This window comes from Sinocyclocheilus anshuiensis, unplaced genomic scaffold (genome assembly GCF_001515605.1).
Source record: "Sinocyclocheilus anshuiensis isolate Anshui unplaced genomic scaffold, SAMN03320099.WGS_v1.1 scaffold166, whole genome shotgun sequence".
In the NCBI taxonomy this organism is placed as follows: Eukaryota; Metazoa; Chordata; class Actinopteri; order Cypriniformes; family Cyprinidae; genus Sinocyclocheilus; species Sinocyclocheilus anshuiensis.
This window is the reverse complement of record NW_015546050.1, coordinates 1,606,781-1,625,128: the sequence shown is the minus strand read 5'-3', so window position 1 is coordinate 1,625,128 and position 18,348 is coordinate 1,606,781. Positions and strand designations below refer to the sequence as shown.

At 40.5% G+C, this 18,348-nt stretch overlaps 1 protein-coding gene across 1 annotated transcript in view; it reads right to left on the bottom strand.

Moving 5' to 3' along the window:
- The window catches only part of LOC107699120 (dystonin-like), a 174,091-nt gene that overhangs the window by 43,515 nt on the left and 112,228 nt on the right, over nt 1-18,348 (bottom strand). Inside the window, exons 52-66 of the mRNA XM_016500293.1 lie at nt 17,625-17,748; nt 16,841-17,049; nt 16,197-16,514; nt 14,874-15,040; nt 14,415-14,571; nt 13,592-13,718; nt 13,409-13,465; nt 13,036-13,271; nt 12,648-12,777; nt 12,212-12,411; nt 10,208-10,703; nt 8,059-9,527; nt 955-1,116; nt 458-628; nt 190-356 (exon numbers count right to left, since the gene is read on the bottom strand). Of these exons, the coding sequence (XP_016355779.1) occupies nt 190-356; nt 458-628; nt 955-1,116; nt 8,059-9,527; nt 10,208-10,703; nt 12,212-12,411; nt 12,648-12,777; nt 13,036-13,271; nt 13,409-13,465; nt 13,592-13,718; nt 14,415-14,571; nt 14,874-15,040; nt 16,197-16,514; nt 16,841-17,049; nt 17,625-17,748 (4,190 nt within the window). The remainder of the gene's footprint in view (nt 1-189; nt 357-457; nt 629-954; nt 1,117-8,058; nt 9,528-10,207; nt 10,704-12,211; nt 12,412-12,647; nt 12,778-13,035; nt 13,272-13,408; nt 13,466-13,591; nt 13,719-14,414; nt 14,572-14,873; nt 15,041-16,196; nt 16,515-16,840; nt 17,050-17,624; nt 17,749-18,348) is intronic.

Below are 18,348 nucleotides of genomic sequence, written 5' to 3'. Positions count from 1 at the left end.
TTGTTTGTTAGTTTGGCAGTGTTATTTTTTAGGATTACTGATAAACTACTGTCGTTTGATTTGCATTATTTGTATTTGTTATTTATTTTAATTTTTGTTCATTTGGATAAAAGCATCTGCTAAATGACTAAATAAATAAATAAATAAAATAAATACATTTCCAAAATAGATTTGTGTTAATAGCTTTACCTGTTCTCAGCTTTCTTAAGTAGGGCGTCCCACCTTTGCCCCAGGCATTCAATCTCTCTCGCAATCTTCTCCTTATCAACAGTATCAGCTAAGTCGGTCACCTTTCGTCCCTCCGTCTTAATCAGCTCCACCGTAGCTCTCCGGTCATCCAGCAGTCTCTGCAGGAGCTAGACAGAGCCAGCAGAAAGAATACAGTGATGTGTAAAACCAAAAGACAGATTTCACAATCAGTGAACTAATTCTCACTGAGATAAAGTCTAAGTCATACCTTCTGCTCTTGTATCTGTGCTTTCACCACTTTGAATTCTGCTGATGGAGGCTTCTGATTGGCCACCAGCTCCTCTGTGTCCGTGAGCCAGCTGAGAAGGGACTCCAGTGCATCCTGGAACCTGCCACAGTGCAGCAGGGCTTCATGAAGCTGTGCAGATCGCTCCGCAACCTGAGGAGATCACACGTACGGCAGTTTTAAGGAAACTACCTTAAAACTAGAGCTTGGCATGCTTGAAATTGCTGTAGCATCTCACACTACACCGCTTCTTGTTATAAAACCTAGCTACACTATTTTACAGACTATTCTTAAACTACTGAGAAGGTATCACTACTTGTTAGTTACTCACCAACACTGGCAAACATTATGATTGTTATCAAAAGATTATGAGCATTCCAGTGCAGCGCACAAAGAAATCAAGCAATTCATCCATGATATTGCACCTCTTTAACTGAAATATAGACAGTTTTTGAAACTAGATGAAGATTGGGTCTTACTTTTTTGTTGAGGGTGTTCCATCTGGTGTTGACCTCCTCTAGATCGTGATCAAGTTTTTTGGTGCTGGTGCCTTTGGCGGCATTTTGGATCAGTGCCTGGCCCAGTGTGTTCAACTCCTGCAATTGGCTCTGCAGCGACTCAATGACGTCCTTTTGGAAAACCTGTAAGTGATAAATACAGAAGAACACTGAAAACCCATAGAAAATGTAAGCAATTCAATCTTCATAATATTCAAGCAATCATTAAATAAACTCCAATCTCCTGAGGTCACTCTTTCAAAGCTAAGAACACTACATGGAGTTCTCAGTTAAGAATCAAATTAGTCTTAGATGTTTCTCTTAAAATTCATTAGCAGATAAAAACAATGAAACAAAAAAGACTTGTTGAGATCCAGTAAGCAGACCAAGCTACAAAATGAATGTGTACAACATACAGTAGCTATTACTACAATCCCATACTGGGGACCAACATCCAAAACATATGCTAGAGGCCAGCTAGGTTGGTCTTTTCAGCAGGGTAACTAGATATATTGTAGCCAGCAGCCTTATAAGGTTAGGCTCTTCCACTGAAATGGGCACTATGTGCACTCTAACGCCAGGCAACTGGGTGTTGTGAGAGGCTGCGACTCAGTTACAGCCAGCTGTGCACAATCACAACATCTGAGTCACTGACCAGCAATCATGATAAACCTAATTCAGCTTCTCCTAATCTGATAAAGGCCGAACGGCACTAGCCAGCCTCCCAGGAAACACTAATCAAACGATCAACATTCACCGACTATTTTGAGGTACCTGGGTGGAAGGCAAGGCCACAAGCTTCACCTGCGAACATTCGGCTATGGATGTTAATAGACTCTCTATGTCTTCATCGTCCACGTGTTTTATTCCATTGGAGAAACATGCCTCCCTTTCAACTAACAACAAGAAATCCTCCAAGTCTGCCATTTTGGAGTCCGTAACTCTTTGCTCGCATTCATAGCACTTTTCGTCCTTGGTTAAATGTTGTTCTAGATTCTGCTGGCAATGTGAAAGAGGTTCTGTCACCACAACACTGAGCAGCTCACAGTCACCCTGCGAACAAGTGTCTTCAGGAAGTTCAGCTGTGGGTAATTCCTCATATCCTGAGAATGTTGTGGAGTTGTGTGTTTTACTACTTGACTCTGCCAGCGTCCTGACATTTATAGCTGAACAATTGCTATTAGAAACAATGTGCTGACCCACACTGAGGTCTGAGTTGTATGTATTGTTACGTTGTTGGCTTCCAAGCGTTGATGTGTCTGTGCAATACAGCGGAGTGGGTAATCTGTCTTTCATTGGGGAGAAGGGGAACTCTTCCTGACCAAAGCTGAGGGAACACCCTGGCTTCAGGTCCCCAGATACGTGCACCCCCTCAGCAGAAGAAAGGCTTCTTGTGCCAGGCCCGGGTCGCCTCTGGGTTCGTGGGTTTCGTTGTTCTCTTTCCACAGTGGGACTACACAGACCCGAGTCGCCTTCTGAGGTAAGAGAGTTCGTCATGCTGCTTCCTCTTCCCACTCGACCCATTCCGTCATTGCACAGCGTTCCGCTGCAGCTGCCATACTCGCAGAGGTTTGCGGGGGCGAAGGTCCGCCAGGAACGGCGATGCTGTGCCGGCTCCTTTTTCTCGCCCACTGGCCGTGGCTTGCACAGCATGGTGTCTGCACCCCGGATAATATCTCCATTAAGCTTCAATCCATCGAACACGACCCGCTCGTCAAAACGCACCACCTCCCTGCTGCGGAGCTCAAAGGCACTAGAGGAGGCCAAGACGCCGTTCCCACAGAGTGCGCTTATGTCCAGGTTGCGATGGCTATATGGTAAAGTGCCGACTAAGTGCCTTGAGGTCAGACTGCCCTTAGAGCCCGAGTCGATTTGCTCATTCAGACGCACTGTGTCATAAATGGACCTCTGGGGAACGTAACAGTCATCGATGTTGAGGTCCTCCTCCTCTCCTTTGCCCACACAAGAAGGGTTCTGCCGCAGACAATCTGGTCTACTCAGAGGTTTGCCCATTATGACTTATAACAATGAGGTAAAGCTTTTCAGTGCAACACTCCCTAACAGACATGAAAACAAAAAGAAACTTTTAAAAAAGCCCAAAGGGAGTCTTTAATTTTGCAACACTTTACCCCAAAGAAAACGTGAGAAAATAAATACAACAGTAAATAAAACTATAGACTTTTTTATGAATATGTGTATGAATATACAATTTTAAACCAAAAATTACATATAACATTTCTTTTATAAAGATGGTGAAAATAAAGTTAATGAAAAATTAAAATTTTTGTTATTTCTAATACACATCACTTCTTCCTCTTATACATCCTTTTCCAAAATGACAATCCTGCTGGTTTGCATTTCTACCCATTGTCACAACTTGTCATTGTTGCTTGTTTCCTTAGTTCTTTATAACTCCATCACAGTCATCATCCAGTGCTTGGAATTGTAGAATTTCCAGAGAACTCCTGTACAGTTATCCACACAGAGGCAACCCGTATGCATAATGCTGGCATATCCCGATACAAATCCTCAAATCTGGGAAAACAAAGCCATAAGCTCCATGAGAAACAAAAAGCCGCTCCTGCTTCTCTTGTGGTCCAACCGGCAATGACAGACACCCTCCTGGCACAGGGCTCAAGGCCCCGCCCCCCTCACATTATTCAGGCAACATCTGCCACAGCTCCATTTGTGCGGTGGCTGGCTCATGCTGATTGGTAGACTCTTGACCCTCTTTTAATTCTCCCCTTCTGTCTCCGTGTCCCATTTGACTTAACTTCTTAGTGTGCTTCTGCTCTGACAGCAGCTCTCCTCCTCTTGTCAGGGGAGGGCAGAGAGAGAGAGAGAAAAAAAGCAAAGCTACAAAAGTGACCGGCAGTCTCTCAGATGACATCACACAAGGCAGAAATAGATATGCTTTCCGCTCTCTTGCCCTCTCCGTCCCTTGTTTCTCCTCCTCTCTGCCTGGTGTTTTGGAGCCACGGAAGAGCCTGTAGTGTCTCATAATTACAGCGGAATGTGGAGGGAGGAACTAGATGGGGGTAATGAAACACCGTAAGTGCATGACAGGTCTTTTTTCATGGCAAGTGCATGGACAAGGTGGGAGAAGCAAAGGATTGAAGGGTAGACTGAATAAAGAATGCAGTTTTGTTTCTGGTACTTGTCAACTTTACTTGTCATATAATCCCTGGATACAAACCTCACAGTATATATGCTCATTTTTGTTGGGCCCTACATAGGGAACACGAATCTTTGTTAGTCATTGAGCGCCAGCTCAGGTTTTAGTTGAAGCTGGAAATAGTGCATAAGTAAAAACTATATTTTGAGTCCATTACAATGCTATTATCATGTCCATGGACACGGCAGTTAGCATGAAATATTGCAAATATAACACTGAATTTACCATTTGAAATATGGCAAATTAAACAATTTATATTAAATATTCATTTTATATACATTTAAAATGCATTAATACAAAATCAAATAATTACATTGCAATTACTTTTTAATTACATTAACTATATGAAGTATGGTAATTGATATATTTATATATATATCTCTATCATGACGTATCTACGTAACATTATCATATGTAAAACCCCTAATCTAGGTGATTCATGTGTTGTCTTTGGTGACATTTCAGCATTGCTGCTGAGTGTGTAGGGAGTAGTGCACAGCACGTAGGTGTCTGGGAATCAGTACACTGCCTCTGTGTCAGCAAAAAGAGGAACTCATGAAGCTGGCAGAGGTGAAGAGGTTAAAGACATGTGGGATTCGAAGAGAGGTATTTTGAAATGATATAGGCCGTGAAAGGGCAGAACATTTGTTTTCATAGTTCCAAGGTCCAAGTCTCTAATGTCTCTGAGATGTGTTTACTGCTGTTGACGCCACATAGACGTCTCATGAAGCAAATAAAAGGGATTTATCTTTCTATGATGCCATTTATTTGGATGAACCTGACCATTTGCTGTGCTTTACAGCTGCTTGATTTTGGGGCCTCATTTATAAAACAACCAGAATTTCTGTGTAATTTGTTTATGAATGCTTTCCTATGTAAAATGTGACACTTTAAAACTGTAAAAAGAATGATTTTACAAACAATTTACACAGGAGTTTGTGGTCCTTGAAGTTTTGACCAACCATTTGCACGTGACAAAAACTTGTAAGCCAGCCTTTTAAATGTGGATGAACAAATTATCAGACCTGATGTTAAATGCAAAAACCATTAATTTAAAACCAGACATGATGGGAAACAATTGCTGTTTGTGCACAGAAACAGGGCAGGGATGTTTCCCCATCCGAAAAAAAAAAAACTGTCAACAAAATCTCTCACCATTCACACGAGCAATACCCACAGGCACTGAAACACAGAACTATTATTTAGAAGAGAACAAAGGTTTCGTTGAAAAAAAAAAATCTCTGAATATATTCCTCAAGCACTCGAGGGCTGAGATCCTTTGGGCCAAAAACGTTATCTCTCTCTCTTTGTCAACATCCCATGCAACATGATCGCAATGAAATAACAACTTCATCATAATGCAACAATGTGCATAAGTTCTAGTGCTGTGCTGGTGGAGGGTTTCAGGTTGCCTCTCGGGCGTTTGTAGGGTGAGTCAGGCTGATGAGTCAGCTCAACACTGGGGGCTTCACAAAGACGCCTTTCCCATCATCACCTATGGAATTACGAACAGCTATGATTCAAGAGCCAGAAATTCCCACAGGTTCGCAGGAGACATTAATGTCACGTCTAAGTAGAAGAAAGACTAAGAAGACTAACAACTCTTCAATTTCCAAACATGTCCTGCAAGTTAACGTGTTGTGGGTTGATTTCCGACATATGGCTTAAGTCCTTACATATTAGGTTTTTTCACAAATGAATCCACTGAATTGAAGAAACAAAAAATAAGGTTAAACAAGCAACTTCATGCATTTATATTCTTAAATGACAGAACCAGACTTCAAAAAAAAAAAGGCAAGAGAAATATATGCCTGCCTTTGTGTTTCATGATCTGGTTCATTTTGCTGAGTTTAATGGCCGTATCAGTGAGAACAAAGCTGATTTTCCAGCAGCAGCTGATGTAGTCGTGATCACCCATCCAGCCATTGAAAAGAACAAAAAGAATGGGGGAGACCGAACAACAAGGGGCCAAATGATCGACCGAACAGCGGCAGCTGATGCTTTATCACAGCGCACGGATGTCCATGTTTGATTCATATGCATGTCCAAATATAGGTTAAGCTTCTTTTAGCTTCAAGCTTTTAAAGGCTTTCTGGACGATGTTTTATCGTAGTTTAAGTCTTGATAATGGTTTTAACCAGGACTGATATTGTAAATATCACAATGTTGGGTTCAGCAGGTTTGTAATAATATACCAATATTATCCATCCTAATATTTCCTTTGATTTCGCTTTAGTAGTAATTAGACTATAACAAGTCTTCTGTTTATGATAAGAAACACACTGCGTTGCCATAACAAAAGAAAAGAAAGAACACTTTGCTCCGGTATTTGAGGGAATAAGCTACATTTATGAACAACCATCTGAACAACCCAGAAATTCCTGCAACAGCATACTTTTCCAAATGATGTACCACTTGAAATATGGAGTCAAAAATGTCCAAGAATCCAAACTGACCAAGACAAAGATGTAATTTTTGAGAGATTACGTCAACTTCTCTAAAAATATTACAAGTTAAGCTCTATCATTTGCCTCTGTGGCACAAAAGATCATTACAATTCACCGCTCAGTTTGTAAAAACAAACAAAAATCACTATAGTGAGACAAACAGAAATTGTTGTGCAATAAGAAATGATTTTCTGTGATAATTAACAGCAAATGATTTACTGTGGTAATGTGACGCTAACAAAAAAGTTATATTTTACTAAACCCAGAACGTTCATTTAAAGGCTTTGATAGAACCATCATAAATATGCATTAAATGCAACTAAAACTAAATTAAATGCTCTAACATAAAAAGGCTGAACAGATTTGTTTATATAGCATAATCAGTTTTCTAATATTTTGCACAAGAATGGAATCTTTACCTATATCGTAACTAAATTCAGAAAAAAATGAATTAGCTTGCAGATAAAAATAAGAGAGCTTAAAAAGCCTTTTGTTCGCAGTTGAATGGAGAGGCCAGCTCTAGTACTAGCTAACAGGGCAAGGAGCAGAAGTCAGACCCCACTACCTTCCACTGGGCCGCTACCATACACGGCACCCCACTGGCCCCCAGCTGGCTCACCGCACACTGCAACAATGCCCCATCAGCTGAAGCTCTTTTGATAGCGCCAGATGCTCATGGACATACTGAACTGTCTACAGAGAGGTCTAACACGTGGCTAACAGATCAAAACCAACATAACTCATGAGCAAGATCCTCCTGTAAAACTCTGCTGATATTTCAATAAACAGTTGCCCCCTTTTTTAAATGTAATAACTTACAATACATTTCATATTTTTTTGTAAAATGAAGTAAGGTGAAGTGTAATTTCTGTGCTACTAGTGGCACCGTATGTAATTACAGTCTGGTTGGTTGAGTGGCCTAACTAGGCCCAACATACAGTAACAACACTGGCTCAACCAATGGCATACGTTTGTCTGTACAATGGAACACTGGGAGAGTAACTAAAAATTGTTTGAAGACAGTCAATATTTTTGACTATTTTTGCGGATGTAAATTAGCAATGTTTACATTCTGTATTTTATACAAATGTTCATTAACATGCATTGTCCCTTACAAAAAAAATGGGGGCTTAAATTTGGGGGCCACTGTAGAAACAGATCTTGTTTATATTAAAATGCAAAGCTAGCATTTATTGACCTTTAATGTGTGAGACTACTTCATATTCACTAACTGTAGTGTTACTATTTTTAGTGAAGCCTTTTGAGGATGATGTCATCTGGGAATAAAAAACATGTTCATTTACAGTAATATTCTCTCAATACTTTTTTTCATTGAACATGAGATGGACAACTTGCACAGTTCTTACTCGCAGTCTATCAATCCTTTAAAATGTCAGTGACTGCTATGGATCTTCTAGAAGGGGAACAGAACAAGGTGAGACATGTAATGAATCGTAATTTTACCTTGAAGGACTCCAGTTGTTGGTTAATGACTTCTGTTTCCAATCCAACAGACCCTTGGGACTCCTCTTGTTTTTCGGCACTGCTCAGTCTGTGGGTAAACTCCTGCGCCTTGTCGTAGAACTCCTCCAGATGACTGAAGGTCTCCTCAACCTGTTCTCTTCTACCCGTGGCTCGGTCCATCAGCTTTCCACACTGCTTGCCCAGGGTTTCCAAGTCTCTCTTCAGACCCAGGAGATCTAGGGAGGCCTCTGACTCCAGCATCTTCTTGCAACTGTCTCTGCCATTGGCTGTGTTGGTCATCAGATCCTGAAGTCTAGCAATAAAGTCTTTGATAGTGCTTTGCTGATCCCCTAAGGTGTCAAGATCCCTGCCTACAGGAGCCATCCCATCGAACTCATCGTCCAGGTCTGTAAAGTTTGCAAACATTTCACGAATACTGTCCTGGAATTGTCCAATGCCCTGGAGTTTGTCCTCCAAGGTGGAGCAAGCATCCTCTACCTTTCTGGTAATTGACATGTGGTCTTTTTCCAAGCTGTCTGCCTGAAGAAGAAGGTCTGTCACACCTTCCACCTCAGAGGCATCTACCACAAGACTTTTTGCAACATTTTTGAGATGCTCAATCTGGTTGTGGACACCCTCTAAGCTGTTCTGCTGAGCCTTCATGTTGGTCAGGTTCTTGTTGCTGTAGGCCTGGACACCCAAAGCCGAATGAGAATCCAACTGTTTCCTGGCAGTCTCCAGCTGCCCTTTGGCTTCCTTCTGTAAGTCGTTGAACTCTTTTAGCTTCTGTGAGATGTTTTCTAACGATTCTTTTTTGAGCGTTAAATCTTCTGTCAGCTTATCCACTTTTTTACCAATGGCTGCCTTCTCCTCCCTAACCGAATCACCATCTGAAGTGACTACCTCCAGAAGGCTGTCTGCAGCTGCGTTCATCATCACAACTTGCCCTCTATGCTTCTCAACGTCTTTCTGGATGGCCTTCAACTGCGAGAGGGAGCCCTCGATCTCCACCGAGTTCACGCTGAGCTTCACATACTTCTCCCTGTCTTCAACCTCTTGCAACCATGAGCTCAGTTTCTCATAGTGTTCTTTGTACTTCAGTGCCCTCTCCAAGGCCCCTTGAAGCTTTTCTGCTTGCTCAGCATTACCTTTCTTCACATCGTCCCAGCTGGACTTTAGAGCAGAGAGCTGTCCCTGAAGGGCCACCTTTTCTGCCCCCTCCGTGCTCTGGAGGAGAGCTTCTCCCTCTTTAATGATGGTGTTATAAGGTTCTTCATGCTCACTAATGGCCTTTTGAGAAGCACTGTTCTCCTTGAGACTCTGTTTTAACTTCTCTGCATTAGCAGAGATGGGCTGTGGCTTACACTGCTCCTGCAGAGTCTGATTCAGCCAGGCTTGGAAGTCCTTCGATGTCTGATGGAACTGCTGGGAGCTGGCGAAGGCTGAGTTGAGCTGCTCAATCCACTTTCCTGGTGGACACAAGGTAAAATATAAGAATGTTAGATAAGAAGTCTCAACAATTATGTAATACTGTGTCCGAGCAGGGCATAACATGGCAAGTCTCAAGTGCCAAACAATTTTTCTGCTATGACTGACAGCAAAAATGCTATGTGAAGAGCACAACCAATTGGAACTTGACTGATGTTTGCTATGGATCTACAGAATGTGGAGTTTGTGGGGACACCCAGCGCTACGCAACAGAAATAAAATCCAAGTATATCTTGTCATAGTTGGATAATATTTATCACTTGTCACCACTTGACGTGGTTAACAGTTTACACAGTGCTTATTCTCTGTCTTTAGGATATACATTTTAAAGGTGAATAGGAGTGGTTTCAGCATTTTGGAAATATACAGGTATAATCAAGCACAGGTGGACTCTGCTGACTTTTTGCATATTCCACACTGATTTTGGGGAGGATCGGTGGAATTGATTTAATCTTACTAAACTGTATTCAACTTAGCTGAGGATAAACATTATCAAATTAGCCAAAATACTTGATAAATGAACATGCACAGGTCGAAGGATGTATATGACTTTATGAATAAAGGGCATTTAAATTCTGAATAGGTTTTGGCACAGTTATACATGTGCAAATAGAAAATCAGGATATTCTGTGATGTTGCAGATAGAAGTAGACTACAATACCTGCTTTGTCCTCAAGTTGTCTAAATGGTTTAGTGATGCCCTCAAGCTGTTTTGTCAAGTCTGCTCTGAGATACTCTTCAGTCACCATGGCAGAGAGCTCAGAGCAGACAGTTTCTGCCTCCTTCAGCCTCTTCTTCTCCTCTCGTAGCTGAGCCAGGATTGTATTAGTGGCTTCAATCTGCTTCTTGACTTCATCAGGTTGGGTGCTGAGTGCCTGCTGGTTATTAAGTTCAGTCTCCAGGCAAGTGGCACTTTTACTGAGGCTTTGCAAAAGCTCCTGGAATTGAGTGGTCTTACCGACAGCCTGCTCAATGAGAGCATGTCTCTGAGACAGCTGACCTGTCAGGACCTGCCACTTCTGGGAAACAGATGCCAGCTGTTCTTTAACCTGCTCTACGGCAGGATCCTGCTGCTCTGACGCACTAGCGATGGCTGTGGCCGCCTCGGTTAACTTCTCATACTGAGGTTTGCGGCTGTCGAACTCCTTGAGGAGAATCTAATCAAAGAATCAACATATGACATTAAGTAATAGGCATTAAGGGAAAACTAATCTTCAGTTGCATAAGACATAGTACAGCATGTCACTCCATCTTTGTAACATAATAGGATACTTCAACCAAAAAGGAGAAGTCGTCATCATTCCAAACTGGTTTGACTTTCTTCCATGAAACAAGTGTTTACATGAAACAAGCAGCATATTTCATTTTACCAAGGTCTATAAAGCTCCACAAACAACAAAATAGCATGGTAACACTTTAGTTTATGGACCAATTCTCAATATTAACAAGTTGCTTATCAGCATGCATATTATTAGCATATTGGCTGTTTACTAGTACTTATAAAGCACATATTAATGCCTTGCTCTTCATGACCATATTCTACATCCCTAATCCTACCCCATATCTAAACTTAACAACTACCTTACGAACTATTAATAAGCAGTAATTAGGAGTTTAGTTAGAATTGGACCTTAAAATAAAGTGTGACCAAAAGCACACATGCCCATGTGACCAGTGTACTATATTCCAAGTCTTCTCAAGACAGAAGACTGCTTTGATCGAGAATGCACTGAAATATGAATAACTATTTACTTAAAATCACATCAATGATACCAAATGCTATTGGTGACTAATCAAGTGTGATGTGCAAACAAGAGCTACTGTACAAATGACTTTCAGAGGAAGACAACTTAATTTTCTTAATTTTTGTGTTCCTTATATGGCTTCAAAAAAAAAACCCCCAGCAAATTTAGTGTGAGAGTCATATGAATTACTCTTATGGTCCTTTTTTATCCTTTTTAATGTTTGGCAGACTCGGATCACATTTGTTGTGTAGAACAGAAAAAGCACAGCAAGAACATTCTTCAAAATATCTTTTCTGTTCCCCAAAAGAAAGTCACATAGATTTGGAACAACATGAAGATGAGAAAATGATGACTCTATTGAATATATTGTGGTGATTCTATAAAGTGTGTATAGATATAGATTTTGCTGTATCATGTATATTGCAGTATGTAAATAACACAGGACTGCTTAATGTTATTGACATGTTAACGTGATAAAGAAACATGCATGAATGAGAAAATAAAGCACAGGATGTTCTTGATGTTTAAGAGTTAAGCGCAATAAGCCTAGAAAAACAAAAAGACAAATAAAAGCCCTCACTGCTCTTGACCGAAGAACTTCAGTAGCTTTAACAATAATGTAATAAAGTCTACGCAGTTCTTTACATTTAGGTATTCAATTTACTGTACATGAAAAATTTAAAGCTATTACATTTATATCTTCCTTTATTATAGTTGTCCTATTGTTTGTAATTTGCATCTTATTTTTAATAACAAAACCAACCTTAATGTTAAATATGCTGTTATTGTGAAATAAGATTACTCATTTTTTAAAATAAATTTGGAGTGAACTATTCATTTAACATCATATAACCTCTAATATTTCATCATGTATGGCATTAATTCGTTCACATGTATGTTTACAGTGTGACTGCCAGTACCTGGACTTGCTGCTTTTGTGTGTTAAGCATGTTTGGATCCACAGACAGAGGCCCCAGGACGCCCATCATCAACTCCTTCTCCTGCAGCCACTGCGAGAGCTGCGGCTGGGTCGTCTGGAAGAGCTCCAGCATGCGGGACGACTCCTCCAGGTGCTGTTTCCGGATCTCCATTGTGCCCCTGACCTCCTCCCATCCTGCGTCTGCGTTTGGAGCAGAGTACACATCACTTTATCTCTCCCAGCTTCACTTTAGCTCAGCATTGATTGAGAGTGTGTGGAGCAGGCCAGACTCCTCCACTATCAGCTTGAGCTTTCACAGGAGCTTCACTTCAGCTTACAGTTGGTACAGAAGATAAGTGTGTGAATTTGCAGCTGGCCATCCACACAGATGAGCAGATAAAAGTAGATGAATGGTTTTGGATGTGATGCATGCATACCTATCTGTGCCAGCATGTGCTTCCACTGTTCTGCCTCGGGTGAATCAGGGTGTTCCTCAATTAAACGGAGCAGATTCTCCCTGAGCTGCTGAAGCTGCACTTGCTTTTGTTTCATATTATCTTCAAAGACCTGCAAGACAGACATAATAATCAGCTATTTCAGTGTTTATAGCTTAAAGAATGGTCTTACAATGACATACTGTCAAGGTTTCCATGTACAATTTATTGGAAGGCTGACACAGAATGTGTGCACTGTTTTCAGACTTTCTGCAGTGATTGTTTAGGAAAATTTTGGAAATTATGTGGAATAGCCTGAAATATGGCATTATACTCTCAGAACAACCTGGCAACCACCTACAAATAATCCACAGTAATGTATTTAATGTACCTTCTGTTGCTCTATCTGTGATTTTACTGTGTCTTTCCCAGAAGGATGGTTGCTCAATGATGTTGCCGTTTTCTTTGTGTCTTCCATCCACTGACGTAAAGACTCAGCCTGATCATGGACACCTAGAACTCTCTTTAACAAAGCGCCGAGCTCGGAGGACCTGGCCTTCAGGAGTTCCCCCAGATGTTCGTAATTGTTGTTAATGTAGGACATGTTCTGCTGTACCAGCATCAACTCTAATGGCAAATAAAGTATATGCTTATTGTTTTACAAAAATAGACAGAATAGCATACATTTAAACTGGCCAAAATATTAGTTATTGGTCACAGCAAAAAAAAAAAAAAAAAAATGCATCACTAGTATGAACTTTCACCTTGGTTTGTCAGATAGGAATGGCTGCCTGGACCAGAACCGTTATTGACAGCTGATCCTAAAGAGAGAGAGAGAGAAAGAAAGAGAAAAACATTCCATCTCTTTGCTTTTACGCTAGGTGGAATTAATGAGCAATCATGTAGAATTGAGACATGTGAAATCTTAAAATATTCCTGGGCAATACCTGAGTTGTGACATATCTTGGCTTTGGCCGGTGATGTCAAAACACTGATTAGGCTACATAGAGCAGATCCTTTGCTATTTATATCCTGGACTGCAGGAGCTTTGGAGGTCCAATCGCCCAATAAGCCCTGTAGACAACATAAAAAGACCAGAAAATGTCATTTGAAAACTTTAAAATCTATATAGAGTTAAGAGACATTTAGACATTTTCATCATTTTCTGTTGACATCTAGAACATGACACACACATTCTTGAATAGTGAGCATTGAGATTCAGTAAGCTGGAGAAACACTTCCTGGGAGAAACACTTTAAAAAAGGAATGCGTGCAAATCCTTGATCTATTGTTTATTCTCCTTATACGGGGGATTCTTCAAATAAACATGTCAGTTCCTTAAGAGGATTTTATGAAGGATGGAAATAGATTTAAAAATCCTTAATCTTTTTTTATTTTGAGTCTTTAATAACTCCCCCCCCCCCTTCTTGGGCTTCTTTCCCCACACAAACAGTTCTTCTATTATAATTTCACAAAAAGTACTAAAATGCAATGCTTTGCCATTTTTCTTCTTTTTTATATCAAATATGTCACAATGCTAGAAGCAATGCTGTTGTTACCATCATTTTACAAAACAATTATTACAAATTTGTCAACAAAAATTGACAAATAGGTCTTAAATGGTTAAAAGTGCCTCTAACTGAAGAGTCAGCCATGCTCAGTGAGATGTGTGTCTTCTTTTAGTTATTTTCTGTTCATTTACATCATCGTTCTGTCCTGAAGGTTTTGTGGTCCCACAATAAGAGGTGAAAAGTTAAGTCCATCACTCACATTGACTTTCTGCAGGTCTGTTCCCAGGCCCTGTTCACTGCAGTTGGGCTGAAGCACTGGCACTTGCTCTTTTGTCTCCTCCAGCCATTTCATTAACACCCCTGTGGCAGCTTTGAACTCCTGCAGCTGCTTCTGGCAGGATGAAACCTCCTCTTTTCTGCAATACACACGACGCATATGCATATAGAGTTTTATTAAATAGTTTGACATCTGGCAAAAGCATAAATAATAATATTACATTTCTTGTAATACTGTTCCATTATAGCACATGGTTTTAATTCTATAACAGTTCTAGCGTCACTTTATCCAATTAAATAAGTAACAGGGTCATATGCCTAGAGAAGTATAAAAAAATAATGTGACACATTGGAATAAGACAATATCATAATTTGAGGCATAGTCTGTTTTTATTCTAAGTATTGTTTTTATGCTAAGTGCTGTTACTTAATAATCACTTACTTCTCAGTAATTGTCTCTTTAAAAGCATTAAAGTTGTCAGAGATGTTCTGCATCTTGCTCTGAAGAAGAGCTGTGCTTCCTTCTGGACCCAGCTTGCCGAGTTCCTCAGTCAGTTTCTGGAGCGTTTCCATGTCCTTTGCGTGCTCGGCTAACTCTGCATTTGTGTCCTACAAATAAAGATTTGATTAAAACTTCAAAATGCGAAACATAAACAGATAACTGAACATAGACAGTTTATCTCTGTTCCAAACTGTAGAGAGCTGTCTCGCTGTCCATCCCATTTTTTAATAATGAAAAAATTCCCAGTCATGATTTTTATGGATTTGCTATTGCTATTCATTGGCAGATGGTATTATATGGATATTTTCATGCTAGAACATTACATTGGACAAAAAAAAGAAAAATGTTATTCACCTTAAAGGGTTAGTTCACCAAAAAATTTAAATTCTGTCATTAATTACTCACCCTCGTGTTGTTCGAAACCCGTAAGACCTTTGTTCATCTTCGGAACACAAATTAAGATATTTTTGATGAAATCTGAGGGCTCTCTGACCCTCCCATAGACAGCAAGGTAACTACCACGTTCAAGGTCCAGAAAAGTACCAAGATGATCAACAAAGTAGTCTGTGTGACATCAGTGGTTCAACTGTAAAGTTAAGAAGCTACGAGAATACTTTTTTGCACAAAGAAAACAAAAATAACGACTTTATTCCACATTTTCGTCTCTACTGCGTCACTTGTGGATGCGCCTTCACGACGTATCATGAGGAGTATCATGACGCGAGCGTGTGGCGGCGCTGACCCAGATCCGGGGTAATGACGTCATCACGCAGGATCTGGGTCAGTAACTTTACAGTTGAACCACTGATGTCACACGGACTACTTTGTCGATCATCTTGGTACTTTTCTGGACCTTGAACGTGGTAGTTACCTTGCTGTCTATGGGAGGGTCAGAGAGCCCTCATATTTCATCAAAAATATCTTAAATTGTGTTCCGAAGCTGAACGAAGGTCTTACGGGTTTGGAACAACACGAGAGTGAGTAATTAATGACAGAATTTTCATTTTTGGGTGAACTATCCCTTTAAAATGAGTCATCAGTATCTTTAGTCTGTATTCTTAGAAAAGAAAGTCTGTACTTCTTAGTGTTTATATCCACTATAAGCCAATTTTGTCAGCTTTTTGGAGGACACATAGGGCATTCAGTATAGATTTTGACCTCAAAGCTAACTGACATGAACCAAAGCCATAAAACTCCAATCAAAATATGTAGCTCACTGGGTTTAGGAACAGTGCAGTCACGTTTAGTGAGTGAGCAGCATACCTGGACAAGCTGGAAGAGCTCAGCGACGTTCTTTCCTGGCCCGTCTGTCTCGGAGAGCACCTGTGAGCTCTTCAGTACAAACTGCTGCACCTTCTCAGATGTCTTTTCAAACTGCTCCACCTTGTCTCTGAGCTCCTCCATCTGAGCCACCTTCTGCTTGTGCCGCTCAGAGGCGTCAGTAAACCGCTGGGACAAGCCCTCCATCTTAGCCTGCAGGAGGATGGCAGCGGCCGGCTCAGCGCTCTCCACAAACTTCTTCACCTTTGCCTTCATGGCCAAGATGCTGCTCTGCCTGCTGGACATGTCCTGCTCCAGAGCCTGAAAGAAACGGATGTAAACCTTTTTTGTTCAAATGAAATATTTAGTTCAATATTTTTTTTAATGAACAGGGACAGTTTTGTATACAGGTTGTCTTTAAGTTCTTTTTTAAAGGGATACACTGGAACTGAATGGGATCCAAAATAGTTTGGTTACCAACACTCTTCACAAAATCGTTTTATGTTCAGGTTCCAAACAGGTTTGGAACAACAACAATCTTAATTTTTGGGTGAACTATCCCTTTAATTACACAGTTTTGTCTGGTATGCTTATGCTATGTGGTTGCATATTAGCTTTCTTTGGATGACAGGTCAAAGGTCACATACTGCCTCCTTGCTAAGAGCATCTGCAATAGAGCTGGAGTCCAGCGGCACTTTTGGCGTCTCCTTCACGCTCTCTTCCACCTTCTCCATCCAGGACATCATCTCATCCAGGCCGTCCTGAACACTCAGAGAGCGCGTCAGAGTCACCTGCAGCTTCTCATTGCGGTCACTCACTGACTTCGACAGGTTGTCGTATCTCTCTATGATGTCATCTACAAACAGAAACTTATTCAAGTTTTTCTTCCCAAAATCACAGTATGTGTTATGCCTGTTTCACACCGTAAGCTTGAGCTTCGCGTCAGCTTCATGTCAGCGTAACTGCAGACTCGTGAGAGTATTCACACTGGAAGCGTTTGTACAGCGTCACAGCAGCGGCTCCAAAGCTACATATTTCTTTACAAAGACAACTAGACATTTGTTTTTAGAAGTTGGTCCTTTATAAACTTGCTTATTCTGTGCATTCTGTGCATTTTTATCACTTTTTGTGTGAAATCATATTTATTTTGTCCATCAAAAGTGTGTCAATCAAGCATCACTTCACCGCTGCTCACACGACACTCCTGCTTGATGCTCACTTGTTGCTCCTGCTCCCGGTGTGAGTGCACTCATTTGTTAACATGCATGCCAAAAGAATATGTGCCTCTCACGCTTGCGGTGTGAAACCGGCCTTATACTGTGTTTATAATTTATTTTTATCCTAAAATAGGCTTTTTTTTTTTCAGAAGTCCTATGCTTCTGGTGTGAAATGTGACCCAGGCATGTTTTTGTGAGAGTGATTTTGACTCACCCACTGTCTCCTGAATCTCCTCTGGATGGGACAGCAAGTCTCCCTCTGTGCTGATCAAAGCATCAGCTGTTTTTCTCAGCGAATCCACCGCAGCCTGATGGGACGTTGTTTGCCCTTGAAGATTCTGGAACAGACCGATGCTTATTACAGTTCACTAATAGAAGTGCAGTCTACTGACTGATTATCTTAAAAGCACAACATCAGTGGTGTGTGATCTATATCCATCTCAATACGCCATACGACACAGTGACATTAAAAAAGCTGAGTTGTTTAGCATAAGGACATATATAGTTGTACTATACATCTCTAGAAAACAGTAATGCAGCATGAATATATTTCCTCTGTGTGTATCTGATCTGACTGCTGCTGAGCTGAATCTGCTCTGAGTGCATCATGGGAGAAGTAATCTATTTAAGTGTGATTAGCATTGTCTGCATCTGTATCCACTTTTGCAAGAACAACTAGCTATAATACCCCACAAGCAAATTAAATCTGAGCTACTGTAAGTTATTTGTGCTGTGGCATGCTTTAAGGGCTATAAATACACTGAAAAAAGTGACATTTGTAATTGTATTTGAAATAGAATTGTAAAAACATTAGAATAAACATTAAGGTCTTTCAAAGCTGTCTTTGTTTATAGTAAGTAAACTAATTTAAACAGACTACCATTTTTTTTAAGTGAAAATAATACTTTCATAGCTAGTTCAGCTTTTTTATGGTGAAA